Below are 20929 nucleotides of genomic sequence, written 5' to 3'. Positions count from 1 at the left end.
AGTAACCTGTATCGGAATTTAATTTCTCTTTATGGCTGAATAATACTCCATTATGTGTACAATCTCTGTTTTTGTTTATCCATTAATTTGCCGAGGGACACTTGGGTTGTTTCCACTTTTTAGCTATTGTGAATAATGCTGAAATGATCATTGATGTACACATATCTGCTTGAGTCTGGCTATTTTTGACCGAGTGCCAAACATTGTAACTTGAGGTCTATGAGAGTTCGCTCAAGGGGAGGCAGTGAGAAGTACCAACCAATCACCATGGATCACCTTACCCCGCTGTCAAGGATTGATATGATCTGAAGCTGAGCTTCAGTCCTTGGGAAATCTAGTCTATTTTCTGTTCACTTTTATTCTTAAGGTAGTCCTCTGATCCCCAGTTGAAAATGTGGAGGTTTACCAGGGTACCCTCTTTCTTGATGGACAATGTGTGTCCAATTTTTGTTCCTGCTGGCAACAATGTCAGAAGCTCTGCTCAGCTTTTAGCCTCCCACCTGCTTCTTCTGAAATGGGCTCATGTCCCTAATGGGCATCAGTCACAAATGCTGGGCTCATCTTTGAGGCTATTCCTTCGCAATCTTGACACTAATTCTTCACTGCCTTGTTAGGGCTTCAGCACATTCAGATATACGTTCCTTAATTTTGTCTAGCTTTCCTGGTTGTTCTCAGCAGGGTTATTTGTCTGAATTACATGTTTATTGTTGCTGAAACCCCTGCAATCAGTGCTTCATTTAAATTGTCTCAAAATGTAGTAGCAGGAATACTTTGGCCTCTTTTGAAGCTTTTTATTCAATGATCTTCAAGTGGTGAGCTGAAAGAGATCAATTTCCTCAATGGATGGCAGGCCTAGCTTCATCTCAACTGAGGGCGAATTTTAAAAAGAGTGAAAGTAACAGATCAGAATTAAGAAGAAAAGATCCCCGACAGTAATCCACTCTACTTATCTTCCTTAGAAAGTGGTACATTTAAAGTTAAAAGTCATGCCCTGATAAAGTTAGAAGTAACCGGTGTAGTAATGCTGGAACTCTCAGGTAAAACTGGAAGGCAAGCAAAGAACTTACACAGATCAATAGCTCATACAATCACAGAAGCTGAGGCAACAAGCAGTGTTTGAGATCATCTGTAGACCAACAGTTTTCAAGATATGGGTCCTGTATCAGCAGCATCATCTAGGAATGTGTTAGAGATATAAATTCTCAGGCTCCACCCCGAAACTACTAAATCAGAAATGCTGAGGTAGGGCTGAACACCCATGTTTTAACAAGTTTTCCGGGTGATTCTGATGCATGATGACATCTGAGGACTGCTTACACAGACACTGGCCCCGTCGTCATAAGCACAGATGATTAGCCACACCAAATGCTGGTATACTCCCACTCTTTTTACAAATAGTAAACGATGCCTGTGGAAAAGAGTCATACTCTCAAGGGTCACCTACCTCACCAGCTACTATTTAGCTGACATTGTTGAGAACAAGTAGTCTAGCATAGTACTGAAGCTCTATTAATTATTTCCTCTTACTTTCCCCGTGCTTTTCTGGAATAAAGCAACCAAAGACACATTGAATTGATCTTGAGGACGTTCCTGGAGGCCCCTTCTCTCACATACACAGTTCTTTCCTTCTCTTCTGCCCATGCCCAGGGCATGAAACATGCTGGTGGTGCTCAAGCCTAAAGAAGTTTCCAAGCTTTGCTACAAACCATGTGAACCCCATAAAGAATACACGCACTATACAAATAATTCTGTTATTTATTTATTTTGAATAAAAAAGTGGCCAAGATAACAATACTAGTGGCTCTGCATACAAAACACAACGTATCAGGTTTGTTTCACATTTACAAAACTGCCATTATGTACAGCACGGGATATTCACAGCAACTTTATTAAGACTCTAAGTACTAGAATCATACCAGCAACTGGGGAGAATCCAAGGTGGGGAAAGCTAAAAATCAATGGTCTCTCATTAATCAGACGGATGGCCAACCAGCTAACCAGTAAAGGAACAGAAGATCGGTTACCCTTTCCTTGAGTAGTAATGAATGACTAAAATAAGATTGCTCCACAGAGCTGTATGCAGACAAAACAAACAAAAAGCCCTCTAAATTTTCCATTTCATCTTCTCTATGATAATCTTTCCCACTTCAAACTTGCCCTAGAAACCTCTGCCCTAATATTAGATAAAAGCTCAGGACACTGGTAAGCTTTCTTCAGGAAAAGGCTCAAGAGCACTAACGTACTCTGGTTCAACCCGTTCAAACCCAAGAAAGAGTTTGGCTCTCTCCTAGACATTAGTGGCTTTGTAGTGTTGAACACACTAGAAAAAGTGAACCATGATTCATCCTAAAGGTGGCAGGAAGTCACTCGCTCACTCATTCTACACATCGTGAGCACCTATTCTGTGCAAGGCACTTTATGTTAGGTGCTGCAGGAATCACAAAGATGAAACAGTCCCTGCCCTTGAGGAGCTTACAATCTAATAATAAAAGTTATGTACATACATATACAATGGAGAGAAGCAGCCAATTTTTCTGGCTGGAGGATATTCCAAACAAAACGTGTTATTATTCTTTAAGTTTTTTATTTAAACAGTTTTTAAGTCTAAAACACACCCCCTAATCAGATGATAAGAATTTAAAAACCATCTCCTTTCCATAACCTTGTTTTTAGATGCCTGTTCCATTTATTTTAAAAATGTCATATCTAAACATGTAATTCAAAGCCAAGCACAAAGATCAGCGCAGACACTGTGTAAACATAAAATATGTATTACTATACACAACACAGATTTATTTTCCTACACAGTCTTATTCCTGTATAAACAAGTTTGATATTCACTTTCCTTTCATACATTAAGGTACAAATATGAGCCATTGCCTTAAAAAAGACATAATACTTCGGACATTTTGTATTAGTACAAAAAACCAAAACCAAAACAAGTACCCCTAAATCCTACCGGTCAGCTAGCCAAATGTAGAACTGATAGTGCCTCCAATGAAATGTCTCAAAGCCACCACTACCTCCCACAATGTCTCACATAACCGTTTTTCAAGATCTTTTTCTTTACTAAAGTAATAAGATTTCCTAAGAACAAATTTTTAGCTTAAAAATAAACATAAGATTTAGAGTCCTGAAATTAATTCCACCCAATCCATTCACAATATTTCAGTTAGATAGCCTAGGCTTTATTATTGCAGCCTGCGAGTTATCGTCTTTCCCTTTTCTCAACTCTTCCCAAACTTGGACTGAATAAACAAACTTGTCAAACTCTTGGACATGGCAGTAATCATACACTATTGCTCTAAATGAAGATAATGCTTAGGGCCCCAGAAATTTTATATTAGGCCTCTCCCCTAGAGGATAGCTAGGAGTCAAGGAAAATGTAAGATAAGAGAATGTGAGCCACCTAATCAGATAAAGAGATTGGAGGAGAGATATTCATATACCAAAAGGTTAACCTCTTTCAAGGGACATCTTTAAATAGCCATTTCTCTATTAAATCCAACTATTGATTTCCACAGCAAATTTTCTGAAACAGCCTTGTCTTAAACTGTATCTGCAGATAGGAGGCTGCTCACATCTGCAGGGCACAGGCTAGCTAACAATTCCTGACACTGATTTCTATCTGTACCATGGAAACGAGTTCACAGTCTTCTGAAAAGCCCTGCTGCTTCACAGGGTAGAGTGATGCTGCAGCACTTTACATAATGAGAAGCAAGTCTATATTCTGTGAGTTTGGCTTAAATTGGTTTAAGGGCAAAGTTCAAATACTCTAGATTTAGGCTGAATCGCAGACAGGTTAGCAGACAAGAAGCAGCTCTCCACTTCACAAACTTCTTTCAGCTTCAAGAAAGATCACTTCCAAGTTTAATAACTATGAGCGCCATGAGCCATAGTCTTAAAACTGCTTGAAGCTGCCAGTTAATAAGCATGACAAAATCAATTCACTTCAGTTAGGTCCTTTACAGGCTTTTTTTTTTTTTTTTTTTTAATTCTGACAACCTTGAGCTTAGGTTCCTGAGACATTTCCCAGTCTCACTGAATTCCACCAACACACCAAAGAGTGTAAAAGAGCATAAAGGTACATTCCTAATGACTTAAGAAAGCCATGCAGGGACTCAGAACAGTGCATCGTGGGCTGGTTGGAAAGAGAATTGTCTGTCAGGCTATTTGCTGTTTCTGCTGCCCATGTTCTAAAAAGAAAAAAAGGAAGAACATACTTGCCTCTTAAAAAAAAAAAGTAGACCTGCTGACTCTGAATAGAACCCATGTGGTTTAGCTTTAACTGTAATTTTTGCTTCTCAAGAATAGTAGTTAGCTTGGGGGATGGGGGTGGGTGGTGGAAAGGAGCTAAAACTGAGCATTTTCTAGCCTAAAGTCTAACCAACCAGTTACTAAATGCTCTGACAAAGAAATTATAAAGAGTTCTGAAGAAAACCACCAGATACAACTTACCAACTTGTTAAAAGCTAACAATATTACGTTTAGAAGGAAATGTAACTGTTAAATAATTCCTTCTAGAAGACTCATTACATGATTTAGCTTTTAGCAATTTCACCATTCATCAGTTTTTCTTTGAAATGTGAAATGTTAGCTTGAATGTGTCCTAAAGCCGACAGAACCAAAGGAATGGAAGTCAAGACTGACTCTTTGGGAAGAAAAAGGCAAGAAGAGAGGTCAGGAGCAGAACGGACGGGCAAACCCTGTGAAAATCCATCAGGGGCGTTAATTCCTGGTTCTGTTCCTGGAACTGCAGCTCTTCACCAGACTCTAAAGCAGCTCAGCTGCTGCAGTAGGAGTAGGGGCTCTGTAAAACCAGCCTTGTGGTCGTCCTAACAAGCACCAGTAAGCGTCAATTTTTTTTTTTTTTTGGTCTCATCTGATTCTACTATAATTACAACAGAATATATTTTAATATTTAGCCATTATCCTTTAACATTGTTTTAACCTAATTAACCTGTTGAACTTGCTAACAGATCCAACCTACACGTCACAACATTAACATTCTCAAACAATTCTTAGAGGGAGAAGCAGAAAAATGTCACACTCAACAACAAGCTTCGCCAGTGGTTCTAATAACTTTTGACACTGAAAAATAATTGGTGGTTATGGCACATATAATAGTAGGCAGAGACTGCTTGAAGTCTGGGTGGTGGACACATGAGAATTTCAGAATGAATATCAAGCATAACAAGCTATCAATTTCTTATCAAGAATAATAGGAACAAATTAACCCCAGGCAGAGAAAATGTGATACATATGTGAATATCAGACTCCCCAAATACAAGTGTTATAGTTTAAAAGGGCTAATTTTATCATCTTTGCTTCCGCACTTTAAATGCAGCGTGGCAACATCACTTCTATTTCTTCCATTCCTGAAATATTTATTACAGTTAAAGCTAAAATAAACGTGAAATACACTAAACAAATCAGGCAAATTTTATGAAGGTATAGAGGGTGTGATAAGTTTAAATTACACACAATGTTGTCTAAAGATTCCTGGTATTACTCCCACTTTTCTGATTTCACTGGCCAACCTGTGCCTTGGCAGAATCTGTACTCTGTCATCAAGTATGTGTTTGTGATGCTGCTACTAATTCAAAATCTCCTCACATGCTCACAGGTCAAGGAATGAACCTCCGTGGATTGGAGGGCCAGGCTGACAATCAGGAAGGCCAACCAACTGGGTATGTAGAAATTTGGGCCAAGGCAGGTGCTGACTAGATTTCAGAGGCTAAGAATGCCATTGAGCCAAAAAGAATCAATGTTCTAGAACAGCACTCTTATATACAGTAGTAAGATAGTTGTCATGTTTACTCCTACAGTGATATATAAAATAATTCAGGAGATCCTCTTTAGTTAACTTCTAACAGTTACACTTTCACAAAAATGGACAATCGCTTTAAATAAAAACAATTTCAGTTTCAAATGGCAGCAGTACAAAATTCCCAATTAAGAATAATTCACTTACTAACTGATTAGGGACAACAACAACAAAAAAAACTAAGCATACCATGATTATTAAAACTGCAATCGTTCCTTGACATGATCTCAATTTTCCCTGTCATACTTCCTGTAAAGTGAAACAGCTGAAGGCACAAACTTCAACCATATGACCTTCTGTGTTGTTATTCATGATTATAAGGCTACTTAGCTCTCTTTCTTAAAAAATCAATTTAATACATTGGACCCAAAAGTCTAGATAAATACCACTCTTGAAATTATCACGAGAAAGACAAGCAGAAGACTTCAGCAAATACACAAACACAGGAGTCTAAACAACTATTCGGATTAGAAAACAAAACACATTTCAAAGCAGGTTGTTTGGAAGTGCCTCGATGCCTCTTAGGGGCTCTTGTTTATAAATGGCGGCAGGAAGAATACAAGTGCAGTGTGAAAGAAGCAGAGGCTTGTTACAGTGCTATCCAACTCTGAAGATATTATTTTAAAGTGAGAACAAAATTTCTTTCACCAAGGTTACAAGATAAAAGCAGGAAATTATGGTAGAATAATGCAAGAAAGATGACCAGTATAAAATATGATTTAAGAAATTCACATTTTATATTTCCCATCCAACTTTGCAGAAGTACGTACCACTTCTAGATGTGTGCTTTGCAGTCCTGTTGATTAGCACCAATCCCTAGGACAATTACTTAAAAAATCCAAGAACACTGTATTTTTAGGTCTTAAGAGCAATTACCTTCTGACATCTCCTTTTAATTGCTCACAAAAAAATACACGTATTACAAATATCAAGGAACTTTACAGAAGAAAGAACTCCCCAGGCTCTGTTCAACTGAGCTGCATACACTCGTAGCAACAGAGCTCAAGAGTTTCTACTTCTGAGCTGCTCATCTCTCTCCAGAAGTCTCTAGGCAGGGTCTCTGTATATTCCTACACCAGATATTAAATGAAACCTGTCTGGATATATCAACATTAAAAAATACTAAGAAGTTGATTCTCTCTTTTTCAAAAGCCTATGTACAAACATCTCATCTGGATTAAATCTTAAGCAGGGATACGACACAGGTGAATTAGAATACCTGACATACACATGGAAGAGTCTGGACATGGGAACTAATTAAAAACAAGTCACAACTATTTTAATAGTTATCTGATCATTTGATAATAATAGTTATCTGATCATTTGACACATTAAAACCAATTTTAGTCTTTGCTTCAACTTCTTAAAAACAGAAGAGATTTAGGAAAATATTTTCAATGTGCATGAAAAACAAGAATTGATGGGATAGAGATTTCTGGCTATTTACTGAGAACAAAATATCCGACCCATACATTGTTTTAGACACTTTTAATATGTGCTGGTACACTGAATGTCACATACCAGGGAATTTAAGCTCTCTGGAGCAACAAGGCAGTTCCAGACCAAAACAAGAATTAAAACCTAACTCAGCCCAGCAAAGCCCTTATCCAACTCTCTAGAAGAGACCATTCTATTCCTAGAAATGATAGGACATCCTTTTTGTTCAGATTGCTTAAGTCAAGACACTTAAAAAATAAGTACTCCTCATTCAGTAAGGAGTTGGGGGGCTATGTTCATCTCAAAATCACTTAAAATCTCTGCATTCAGTCATTCTGTGATATCCTTTAGTCCCTGGAGAACGTACTTCAGAGATGAGTTCCCAGTGTCCTATTTACAAGTATGAAGAGCGCCTTCCACTTGTGAAGGTCAGGGTTATGCCAGAGCATCCTTTCTCTTCAGACTAGAGGATGTTTTCTATAGCACAGTATACGCCCTTTCCATTTTCCCACCGCTGACATTTAGAAGACAGGAGAGTCACAGAAAGGACAGGGGCTTTGCAGTAACCTCTTAATCCAGTCAGGATCTGCAAAAGGAAGACAAGTGGTATCAAGGATTAGCTTCAGAAAAGGGAGTACAATAAATGGGATGAACACTGGTCTGCAATGTGAAGAGACCAGCATTCTGGTCCCAGCGCTGCAACTAATTAGCTATATGTCCCTGAACAAAGCACTTAACTCCTTTGAACTTCAGTTTCCACCACTCTATGGATAATAATAAAGGAAGAGGCTGGACAAAATCTGGGGTTCCCAAAGCTAAGTTTGTGATGAAATTTTCATTCCTCTGTGACCGAATAGGAAAATAAAGGTAATGTTATGAGTGCTTCATACAGCAAAATTTATTCAACTTAATGAAAGGATTATGCTTTATTCTGAGATTATATCCTTCAAATATTGTTAGTGTTAAAATATTCCTGTATAAAGAAACAGCAACAGTAATTTTTTTTTTAATGCCCTTACTTGGAGAAATAAAAAGGTGGCAACACTTGGTCAACACCTTCCTGGTATATGAAATGCAGATGTCTGAGAACCACTCTCTAGATCCAGTGCACCCTCATTCTTCCCAAAAGCTGCATGTCGTCCAACTTAAGGTCAACTGGCAGGTTTTTTTGTTTTTTAAGTTTCAAAAAATTTTCCCAGATTTCCTGCCTAAAGAGTACATCAATGCTTAAATGCAGTGGGTGTTAAAAAAATTCTCAATAATTTGCTTCGAAATAATCCTAAAGAAAGAGCAAGTGGGTGGAGGAGTTCAGATGAAATAAAAAATGGCCATGAGTTAAGTTCTGAAGTAGAGGAATGGGGGCATAAAGGTTCATTATACTCTTCTCTCTACTTCTGTACGACGGCAATTTTCCAAAATAAAAAGTTAAAACAGAACACAAGTTGCCAATACACCAACTTCTTAGAATCAGAAAGCTTCAGCTAGTTTAGAGCAAGAATATGGATGCAGTTTTATACAGGACATTTTTTGTTTTAGCTAATTGAGACAACAAATTTCTCCCAAAGCATGCGCTTGATTATACATGCTTATGTTTAGTTAGCTCATTTGGTGACTATGTGAAGTTAATGAGCCCAAGATCACAAGTCTGACATTTGTATGGCTATTTAAATCACTTAATTCCTTAATGACATCTGCAATCTTACTTCCAGCTAGTTATCTATTTTAACACTAACAAAAACATGTTCTTTGTTACCAGGGCTATTAGGAACGAGAATAATATCTGCTGGTATACTGAATGTCACATACCAGGGAATTTAAGCTCTCTGGAGCAACAAGGCAGTTCCAGACCAAAACAAGAATTAAAACCTAACAGCCCAGCAAAGCCCTTATCCAACTCTCTAGAAGAGACCATTCTATTCCTAGAAATGATAGGACATCCTTTTTGTTCAGAGTGCATAAGTCAAGACACTTAAAAAATAAGTATTCCTCATTCAGTAAGGAGTTGGGGGGCTATGTTCATCTCAAAATCTAGGAATAAAATCTATCATGGCTACAGAAAGAATGACTCCAAGTGTCTGTCCTATTATTGGTTCAGCCATGTTATCTTTGCATACAATTTCATTTGTAGAGCTTTCATTCAAATATAATCCATATAAACCATCTGAAAACAAGCTCTGAGATTCTTCTGAAAGAACATGTTTGCAGTGACAGAACAGCAAACTGCAGACACACTTTAACTCACATACTAAACAGGCAATATGGACTTTAACATGACATCTTCCAATTACCAATTTTTAATTAGTGCTCTGGATTCAAGATAATACTGTAACGAGCAAAACGAGCCTGCTGCCCATCTCTGACTGCATAAACTAAGCAGTGTGAGCCTGACCCAAGTCATTGTTCTGAGGTACTGGCACTGTGCCAGCATGCTCAATCTCATCCTCCCAAGGCTGGGAAAGCATTCACCTTCTGGAGCTGGATGTCGGGCAATGCTGTCATGGAGCAAACACCTTCTGTATATCAAACTCTGGCAGGACTGGTAGGTTAAAAAGCACCTGAAAGAAGACAGATTGTATTGTCAAGGGAGAGAATTTGCTCTAGTTCTACCAAAACAGAGAAAGCAGAGTGATGTTGGAAGGTACCTTTATCACAGATGGTTAGTTATTCCAAAACCACACATAAGCAAAATGAGAAAGCAAAAGTACTCCACAAGTTCCTGGTGAAATGAATGGGGAAGTAAAGGGAGGTGGTTGTGTCACAGTACTGGGGGAGGGGATACAAAGCTGCTCATCTAGTCACTGCAGCTTCTTTTTTGTCCATATTTGCAGCACTGGGAGAGAATTTAGTCTGTAGTTGACTGTACTTTGAATTCTTAATGGGTTAAAAAGAAATCGATCATGTATTATTTCAAAAGAATAGAACAGTATTCTTGTTAGTGATTTTAAGAAACTGATAGGACGATGGGGAAAAACCTGATGGATTAGAAGACAAAAATGATAGGGGAAAAAGGTAGGACATTAATAAATGTTCATACACAGGAATACTCAACTCCACCCAATGATCGCTCACCGAGCACCTACCAAGACCAGGCAAGTAAAAGTAGGCAGAATCAATACGGATCGCAAAGGGTGCGTTTGGAATATGCAGGGAAGGTTTTCCAAAACATACAGGGTTTGAATCGAGCAACTAAAGAGTAGAAAAATATATATAGGAAGGAAGGCTGAGGGAAAGGATTCCAAGTAAGTTTACCTTGAATAAAACCTTGGGTAACCAGGAAGAAAGATTACATCAGAGTGGCAGCAAGCATCCATTCTCACATAGAGAAAATGTACCGAAGCATTTGGGCACTAAATTTAATCAGCAAAAATAAAAATTTTTGTGAAAAGAACCGATTTGAGAGGCATTACTGTGTAATGGTTACAAATGTGAACTCTGGAGCCAGAATGCTAGCTTCTTAGCTGCCTGTAACCTCCTGGGTGACTTTGGGTGCATTTTTTAATCTCCTATGTCCCAGTTTCCTCCTCTGTAAAAACATAAAGAGATAGTGCCTACCATGCATGGTTGCAGTGAGGAGGCAGTAACTTAACGTGCATGTGTACTGCTTAGAACAGCACCTGGCATATTGGTAGTGCTCAATAAATGTTAGTTGTTGTTATTATTAGTATAAACCCAAAATCTAATTTCCCCACTAAAAAAACCAAATTAGAAAACGTAGGAACGGGAAAAAAAAAAAAATCGGGAAAAACCCAAATATCCATCAATAAGGGAGTAAATTAAGGAACACTCATACAATGGAAAACTAATCATTAAGAATGGGGAAAATGTCCACAATTTTGATAAGAGAATCAGCAAGCTGCTAATTCTCACAGTATAGGATGTGAAGCACAATCCTGTATCTGTTCAAAGTAGAAAAAAATTCATTTAGTATCCCCTTCCAAAAAAATTGCTAAATGTCAACGATGTACCAGGCATTTTTCTAGAAAGAGCTGCAAACAAAACGGCAGAATTCCCGGTCCTCTTGGAGCTTTCTATTCTAGAGGAGGGAGAAAAATGAATAAAAAATATAGTATGTTAAATGGTGACAACTCCTAAAGAGGAAAACAAAGCAAGGAAGAGAGATGGAGAGTATTGTGAGGATAGGGGGAGGTCAGCAGAATGTTCTAATTTTAGGCAGCCTGGCCAGGGACACAAGGCCCCACTGATAAAGTGACATCTGAGGAAGCCATGCGGACATCTGCAGGAAGAACATTCCAGGCAGAGGAAGTGACCGGTGCCGCATGCTGAAGTGGGAGTGGGGCCTCGTGTACCTGAGAACAATGAGGCCAGTACGCCTGGAGTGAAGTGAGCAAGAAAAGCAGGAAAGGCGCTCAGAGAAGGAAAAAGGCCTTGTATGTCACTGAAAGGATTTCCACTTCTTCCTCATCAGAAATGGATATCCACTGGAGGTTCTGAGTAGAGGGGGACAGTACCTGACAAAGTCTTAAAAGATCATGATCACGATGACAGCTATACTGAGAACAGACTGAAGGGGGCAAGAATGGAAGCAAGAACAGTTGGGAGACAGCTACAATAATCTAGCGAGAGATAATGGTATCTTGGACCAGAGTTATAGAGGTGAAGGTGGTGAGAAAAGGCTGATTCAAATTAAAAATGCCTATTAAAAATCCAAAGAGAAATACTGAGTAGACAATTAGATATGTAAGTCTAGATTTAAGGGGTAAGGTTCAGGCTAAAGCAATATTTTTTTTTGTAGGTTCTCTTTTTATTCTTTCAGTAAAGCCTTTTTTAGTGTGTGTGTGTGTATGTGTGCTTTAAGTCAAAGTTTACAAAGCAAGTCAGTCTCTCATAGAAAAATTTATATACACCTTGCTATGTACTCCTAGTTGCTTTCCCTCTGAGATGGCACACTCCTCCTCTCCACCCTGTATTCCCTGTGTCCATTCAGCCAGCTTCTGTCCCCCTCTGCCATCTCATCTCCCCTCCAGAGAGGAGCTGCCCACATAGTCTCATGTGTCTACTTCAGCCAAGAAGCTCACTCCTCACCAGTATCATTTTCTATCTTATAGTCCAGGCCAATCCCTGTCTGAAGAGTTGGCTTCGGGAATGATTACGGTCTTGGGCTAACACGTCTGGGGACCATGACCCCCAAGGTTCTTCTAGTCTCAGTCAGACCACTAATTGTGGTCTTTTTACGAGAATTTGAGGTCTGTTTCCCACTGTCCTCCTACTCCGTCAGGGATTCTCTGTTGTGTTCCCTGTCACAGCAGTCATCGCTTATACCGGGCACCATCTAGTTCTTCTGGTCTCAGGCTGATGTAGTCTCTGATTTATGTGGCCCTTTCTGTCTCCTGGGCTCATAATTACCTTGTGTCTTTGGTGTTCTTCTTTCTCCTTTGTTCCAGGTGGGCTGAGATCAATTGATGCATCTTAGATGGCTGCTTGCTAGCATTTAAGACCTCAGACACCACCCACCAAAGTGGGATACAGGATGTTTTCTAAAGCAATACTTTTTTAAAAATAATTTTTATTGTGCTTTAAGTGTAAGTTTACAAATCAAGTCAGTCTCTCACATATAAACTTATAATACCTTACTACATACTCCCATTTACTCTCCCCCTAATGAATCAGCCCACTTCCTCCTCCCAGTCTCTCCTTTTGAGACCGTTTTGCCAGTTTCTAACCCTCTCTACCATCCCATCTCCCCTCCAGACAAGAGATGCCAACATAGTCTCAAGTGTCCACCTGATACAAGTAGCTCACTCTTCATCAGCATCTCTCTCCAACCCATTGTCCAGTCCCTTCCATGTCTGATGAGTTGTCTTCGGGAATGGTTCCTGTCCTGGGCCAACAGAAGGTTTGGGGACCATGACGGCTGGGATTCTTATAATCTTAGTCAGACCATTAAGTCTGGTCTTTTTATGAGAATTTGGAGTCTGCATCCCAGTCTTCTCCTGCTCCTTCAGGGGTTCTCTGTTGTGCTTCCTGTCAGGGCAGTCATCAGTTGTGGCCAGGCACCATCTAGTTCTTCTGGTCTCAGGATGATGTAAGTCTCTAGTTCATGTGGCCCTTTCTGTCTCTTGGGCTCATAGTTATCGTGTGACCTTGGTGTTCTTCATTCTCCTTTGATCCAGGTGGGCTGAGACCAATTGATGCATCTTAGATGGCCACTTGTTAGCATTTAAGACCCCAGACACCACAGTTCAAAGTGGGATGCAGAATGTTTTCTTAATAGAATTATTTTGCCAATTGACTTAGAAGTCCCCTTAAGCCATAGTTCCCAAATCCCCACCCTTGCTCCACTGACCTTCGAAGCATTCAGTTTTTCCCGAAAACATTTTTGCTTTTGGTCCAGTCCAGTTGAGCTGACCTTCCCTGTATTGAGTATTGTCCTTCCCTTCACCTAAAGTAGTTCTTATCTACTATCTAATCAGTAAATAACCCTCTCCCATCCTCCCCCATCTCGTAACCACAAAAGAATGTGTTCTTTTCAGTTTGCACTATTTCTCAAAATCTTATAATAGTGGTCTTATACAGTATTTGTCCTTTTGCATCTGACTAATTTCACTCAGCAAAATGCCTTCCAGGTTCCTCCATGTAATGAAATGTTTCACAGATTTGTCACTGTTCTTTATCGATGTGTAGTATTCCATTGTGTGACTATACCATAATTTATTTACCCATTCATCCGTTGATGGACACCTTGGCTGTTTCCAGCTTTTTGCTATTGTAAACAGTGCTGCAATAAACATGGGTGTGCATATATCTGTTCGTGTAAAGGCTCTTATTTCTCTAGGGTATATTCTGAGGAGTGGGATTTCTGGGTTGTACAGTAATTCTATTTCTAGCTTTTTAAGAAAACTCCAGATAGATTTCCAAAGTGGCTGTACCATTTTATATTCCCACCAGCAGCGTATAAGACTTCCAGTCTCTCCACAGCCTCTCCAGCATTTATTATTTTGTGTGTTTTGGATTAATGCCAGCCTTGTTGCAGTGAGATGGAATCTCATCGAAGTTTTAATTTGTATTTCTTTAAGGGCTAATGATCGAGAGCATTTTCTCATGTATCTGTTAGCTGCCTGGATATCTTCTTTAGTGAAGTGCGTGTTCATATCCTTTGTCCAATTTTTGATTGGGTTGTTTGTCTTCTTGTGGTTGTGTTTTAACAAAATCATATAGATTTTAGAGATCAGGCGCTGGTCGGAGATGTCATAGCTGAAATTTTTTTCCCAATCTGTAGGTGGTCTTTTTACTCTTTTGGTGAAGTCTTTAGATAAGCATAGGTGTTTGATATTTAGGAGCTCCCAGTTATCTGGTTTCTCTTCGTCATTTTTAGTAATGTTTTGCTTTCTGTTTATGCTGTGTATTAGGGTTCCTAACGTCCCTATTTTTTCTTCCATGATCTTTATCGTTTGTCTTCATGTTTAGGTCTTTGATCCACTTGGAGTTAAGTTTTTGTGCATGGTGTGAGGTATGGATCTTGTTTCATTTTTTTGCAAATGGATATCCAGTTATGACAGCACCATTTGTTAAAAAGACTATCTTTTCCCCAATTAACTGACACTGGGCCTTTGTCAAATATCAGCTGCTCATACGTGGATGGATTTATATCTGGGTTCTGAATTCTGTTCCATTGGTCTATGTGCCTGTTGTTGTACCAATACCAGGCTATTTTGACTACTGTGGCTTTATAATATGTTCTAAAATCAGGTAGAGTGGGGCCTCCCACTTTCTTCTTCTTTTTTGGTAATGCTTTACTTATCCGGGGCTTCTTTCCCTTCCATATGAAGTTGGTGATTTGTTTCTCCATCACTTTAAAAAATGTCATTGGAATTTGGATCAGAAATGCATTATACGTATAGATGGCTTTTCGTAGAATAGACATTTTTACTATGTTAAGTCTTCCTATCCATGAGCAAGGTATGTTTTTCTACTTATGTAGGTCCCTTTTAATTTCTTCCATTAGTACTTTGTAGTTTTCTTTGTATAGGTCTTTTACATCTTTGGTAAGATTTACCCCTAAGTATTTTATTTTCTTGGGGGCAACTGTGAATGGTATTGATTTGGTGATTTCCTCTTCGATGTTCCTTTTGTTGATGTAGAGGAATCCAAGTGATTTTTGTATGTTTATCTTGTAACTTGAGACTCTGCCAAACTCTTCTATTAGTTTCAGTAGTTTTCTGGAGGATCCCTTAGGGTTTTCTGTGTATAAGATCATGTCATCTGCAAATAGAGATAATTTTACTTCTTCCTTGCCAATCCGGATGCCCTTTATTTCTTTGCCTAGCCTAATTGCTCTGGCTGGGACCTCTAGCACAATGTTGAATAAGAGCAGTGATAAAGGGCATCCTTGTCTGGTTCCCGTTCTCAAGGGAAATGCTTTCAGGCTCTCTCCATTTAGAATGATGTTGGCTGTTGGCTTTGTATATAGATGCCCTTTATTATGTTGAGGAATTCTCCTTCAATTCCTATTTTGGTAAGAGTTTTTATCATGAATGGATGTTGGACTTTGCCAAATGCCTTCTGTGCATCAATTGAGAAGATCATGTGGTTTTTATTTTTTGTTTTATTTATATGGTGGATTACATTAATGGTTTTTCTAATATTAAACCAGCCTTGCATACCTGGTATAAATCCCACTTGATCATGGTAGATTATTTTTTTGATATGTTGTGGATTTCTATTGGCTAGAATTTTGTTGGGGATTTTTGCATCTATGTTCATAAGGGATATAGGTCTGTAATTTTCTTTTTTTGTGATGTCTTTACCTGGTTTTGGTATCGGGGATATGGTGGCTTCATAGAATGAGTTAGGTAGTATTCCATCATTTTCTATGTTTTGAAATACCTTTAGTAGTAGTGGTATTAACTCTTCTCTGAAAGTTTGGTAGAACTCTGCAGTGAAGCCGTCCGGGCCAGGGCTTTTTTTCGTTGGGAGTTTTTTGATTACCTTTTCAATCTCTTTTTTGGTTATGGGTCTATTTAGTTGTTCTACTTCTGATTGTGTTAGTTTAGGTAGGTACTGTTTTTCTAGGAATTCATCCATTTCTTCTAGGTTTTCAAATTTGTTAGAGTACAATTTTTCATAATAATCTGATACGATTCTTTTAAGTTCAGTTGGGTCTGTTGTGATATGGCCCATCTCATTTCTTACTCAGGTTATTTGTTTCCTTTCGTGTATTTCTTTAGTCAGTCTAGCCAATGGTTTATCAATTTTGTTAATTTTTTCCAAGAACCAGCTTTTGGCTTTGTTAATTCTTTCAATTGTTTTTCTGTTCTCTAATCCATTTAGTTCAGCTCTAACTTTTATTATTTGTTTTCTTCTGGTGCCTGATGGATTCTTTTGTTGCTCACTTTCTATTTGTTCAAGTTGTAGGGACAGTTCTCTGATTTTGGCTCTTTCTTCTTTATGTATGTGTGCATTTATTGATATAAATTGACCTCTGAGCACTGCTTTTGCTGTGTCCCAGAGGTTTTGATAGGAAGTGTTTTCATTCTCATTGCATTCTATGGATTTCTTTATTCCTTCCTTAATGTCTTCTATAACCCAGTCTTTTTTAAGCAGGGTATTGTTCAGTTTCCAAGTATTTGATTTGTTTTCCCTGAATTTTCTGTTATTGATTTCCACATTTATGGCCTTGTGGTCTGAGAAGATGCTTTGTAATATTTCGATGTTTTGGATCCCGCAAAGGTTTGTTTCTTGACCTAATATGTGATCTATTCTAGAGAATGTTCCGTGTGCACTAGGAAAAAAAGTATACTTTGCAGCTGTTGGGTGGAGTGTTCTGTGTAAGTCTATGAGGTCAAGTTGGTTGACTGTAGCAATTAGGTCTTCTGTGTCTCTATTGAGCTTCTTACTGGAAGTCCTATCCTCCGAAAGTGGAGTGTTGAAGTCTCCTACTATAATTGTGGAGGTGTCTATCTCACTTTTCAGTTCTGTTAAAGTTTGTTTTATGTATCTTGCAGCCCTGTCATTGGGTGCATAAATATTTAATATGGTTATATCTTCCTGGTCAATTGCCCCTTTAATCATTACGTAGTGTCTTTCTTTATCCTTTGTGGTGGATTTAACTTTAAAGACTATTTCGTCAGAAATTAATATTGCTACTCCTGCTCTTTTTTGCTTGTTGTTTGCTTGATATATTTTTTTCCATCCTTTGAGTTTTAGTTGTTTGCGTCTCTAAGGTGTGTCTCTTGTAGGCAGCATACAGATGGATCGTGTTTCTTTATCCAGTCTGAGACTCTCTGTCTCTTTATTGGTACATTTAGTACATTTACATTCCACGTAATTATAGATAAGTATGTGTTTAGTGCTGTCATTTTGATGCCTTTGTGTGTGTTGTTGACAATTTCAACAACTTACTTTTTTGTGCTGAGATGGTTTTCTTTGTAAATTGTGTGTTCCTCATTTTCATAGTAGTCGAATTTATGTTTGCTGAGTCGTTATGTTTTTCTTGGTTTTTATTTTGAATTGTTAGACCTCTTTGTGGTTACCTTAATATTTACCCATATTTTTCTAAGTAAAAACCTAACTTGTATCGTCCTATATCGCCTTGTTTTCCTCTCCATATGGCAGTTCTATGCCTCCCGTATTCAGTCCCTCTTTTTGATTATTGTGATCTTTTACAAAATGACTTCAATGATTCCCTGTTTTGAGCGTTTTTTTCTTTTTAAAATGAATCTTAATTTGTTTTTGTGATTTCCATATTTGAGTTGATATCAGGACGTTCTGTTCTGTGACCTTGTGTTGTGTTGGTCTCTGATATTATTGATTTTTTGACCAATTTCCTTTAGTATTTCTTGTAGCTTTGGTTTGGTTTTTGCAAATTCTCTAAGCTTGTGTTTATCTGTAAATGTTTTAATTTCACCTTCATATTTGAGAGAGAGTTTTGCTGGATATATGATCCTTGGCTGGCAGTTTTTCTCCTTAAGTGCTGTATATATGTCATCCCATTGCCTTCTTGACTGCATGGTTTCTGCTGAGTAATCCGAACTTATTGATTCTCCTTTGTAGGAAACCTTTCTTTTCTCCCTGGCTGCTTTTAAAATTTTCTCTTTATCTTTGGTTTTGGCAAGTTTGATGATAACACGTCTTGGTGATTTTCTTTTTGGATCAATCTTAAATGGGGTTCGATGAGCATCTTGGATAGATATCCTTTCGTCTTTCATGATGTCAGGGAAGTTTTCTGCCAACAGATCATCAACTATTCTCTCTGTATTTTCTGTTATCCCTCCCTGTTCTGGAACTCCAAGCACACTCAAGTTATTCTTCTTGATAGAGTCCCAATGATTCTTAGGGTTTCTTCATTTTTTTTAATTCTTTTACCTGATTTTTCTTCAACTATATTGGTGTCAATTGCCTTATCCTCCAACTCCCCCCCTCTGCATTCCAATTGCTCGATTCTGCTCCTCCGTCTTCCTATTGAGTTGTCAGATTCTGTAATTTTACTGTTAATCTTTTGGATTTCTGAACGCTCTCTATGGATTCTTGCAGCTTATTAATTTTTCCACTATGTTCTTGAATAATCTTTTTGATTTTTTCAACTGCTTTATCAGTGTGTTCCTTGGCTTTTTCTGTAGATTGCCTTATTTCATTTCTGAGATCATTCCTGATGTCTTGAAGCATTCTGTAAATTAGTTTTTTATATTCTGCATCTGGCAATTCCAGGATTGTATCTTCATTTGGGAAAGATTTTGATTCTTTAATTTGGGGAGTTGTAGAAGCAATCATGGTCTGCTGCTTTATGTGGTTTGATATCAACTGCTGTCTCTGAGCCATCTATAAGATATTGTAATGATTTATTTTATATTTGCTCACTGAGTCTTATCTTGTTTTGTTTTCTGTCAATATACGTAGATGGGCTACTAGATTGTGCTGTCTTGATTGTTGTAGCCTTTGAATCACTTATGTCCTATTACCAGCTGGTTTGGGCTGTTATCAGATATATAAGTCTAAGGGTCCATTCACTATTCCTGAGTAGAAGTTGATTTTGGATCACCAAGTGTGTGGTGTAGACTGTCACCTATTCACTTAGAGGAGCAGTGGTGATAGTTGTGTGCACCAGATTCTAGTAGCAGCAGGGGGTCACACGCCGGGAGGGCAGGATGCTGACAGGCTTCCCCCAGGTGCCAGTGAGGTAGGTGTGTCTCTATTCCTAAAGCACTTTGGTAGATGGGCTCTGCAGATGAACCTCAGGCACCCAATGCATGTACCTCTACAGATTGGTAGGTGTCACTATCCTCAGACCCCTATGGCAGGAGGCTAGGTGGTTTGGGTGGAGCTTCAGCACTCAGTTCCCCGCTGTGGGTCAGTGAGGGCTCTGTTTAATAGGTAGAGATATCAGAGCTGGAGAACTTGTCTTTCCAGGAATCCACTAAAACAATTACAGTCAAATCACTATCAGAATTGCCTTTGCGTTATAATAGCCACCTAGTTGCCTGTAGGGATGAAAGCCCAAGACTATGGATCTCATATGGTTGGCTGGAGCTGGTTCTGTATTTTTATTCCAAATTCAGGAAATCAGGGAAGGATTTTTGGTCCCTGGGTTTTCTGTAGCTGCTTCTCTCAGGCCAGGAGAATGGGTTAGGAAAAGACGAAACGAAAACAAACCGCAGAGTATTTCACTCTCTGGCCCAGGACATTCCATTGTTATTGAAGCTGCCTAGGAAGGGAGGGGAGGGATCAGATAGAGAGTAGAGAGTAGCACCCAGGAATATAGACAAAGTTACTTATCTTGCTTAGTGATGACTGTTTTATCTGAGATTCCTGAGGGGCGTGTAGCCTGTGTGTGCTGGCTGGGTCGAGATCGACCCCGAGGGTCAGGCCCGCATCCTCTGCTTGTGCTGTCTCAGAATTCGTGGTCAGTTCCTCCACTCCCAGTCCAAAGCCCAGCGCCAAGGTTCCCTGGCTGGGACGCCGCACTCTAGACTCCAAAACCAGTTACTGCCTCCTGGTCACTTCTCCTCCTGTCAGCCGTGTCGCTGCGCTGCCTGCGTGTACTGGCTGGGCTTCCCCCGAGGTCACTTCAGGGGGCTAGGGCTGCGTCCCATGTTTATGCCGTCACAGGATGCCGTGCTTAGCTCCCCTGTGCTCAGTCCAAAGCCTGGCGCCAAGATTTTCTGACTGGGACGCTGGCTCCAGGCTCTGAAAACAGTCGCTGCTTCCCCGTGGTTGCTTGTTCTCTCGTTACCGCGTCAGTGTGCAGCCTGCTTGCGCTGGCTGAGTCTCTACGGAGGTTATCCCGGGGGGCTAGGGGTTAGGGCTGTGTCCCGTGCCTGCCCTGCCTCAGCAAGCCGCCATCAGCCCCGCCACTCGGCACCAGGGAACCGCGAGGACTCAAGGCTATGGTGCTAGTCGCCAGCTTCAGAGGTAGTTGCTGCTTCAGGACGCAGCTTTTCGCTCACCTGTCACTCAGGTCAACTCTTTAGATCTGTGTTTGATGGTCAGGGTTCGTAGACTGTCATGTATGTGATCGATTCACTTATTTTTCTGAGTTTTTGTTGCAACGGGGATCCGAGGTAGCTTCTACCTAGTCAGCCATCTTGGCCCCGCCTGCCCTAAAGCAATATTTTTAAGTCACCAGTGTACAGGTGATATGTGACCACCAAGGGAGAAGTACAGACAGAAAGAAACAAAGGTCCAAGGACTGACTTCAAGGAGATGAGGCAG

General features: G+C 39.4%; 1 protein-coding gene across 1 annotated transcript in view; it reads right to left on the bottom strand.

Moving 5' to 3' along the window:
* Positions 1-1753: 1753 nt before the first annotated feature.
* The window catches only part of GTF3C4 (general transcription factor IIIC subunit 4), a 48168-nt gene continuing 28992 nt past the window's right edge, over positions 1754-20929 (bottom strand). Inside the window, exons 4-5 of the mRNA XM_049895141.1 lie at positions 9731-9819; positions 1754-7850 (exon numbers count right to left, since the gene is read on the bottom strand). Of these exons, the coding sequence (XP_049751098.1) occupies positions 7786-7850; positions 9731-9819 (154 nt within the window). The 3' untranslated portion in view covers positions 1754-7785. The remainder of the gene's footprint in view (positions 7851-9730; positions 9820-20929) is intronic.

The sequence above is a fragment of the Elephas maximus genome, chromosome 9 (genome assembly GCF_024166365.1).
Source record: "Elephas maximus indicus isolate mEleMax1 chromosome 9, mEleMax1 primary haplotype, whole genome shotgun sequence".
NCBI lineage: Eukaryota > Metazoa > Chordata > Mammalia > Proboscidea > Elephantidae > Elephas > Elephas maximus.
The sequence above is the reverse complement of the archived record's forward strand: the minus strand, read 5'-3'. Positions and strand labels throughout refer to the sequence as shown.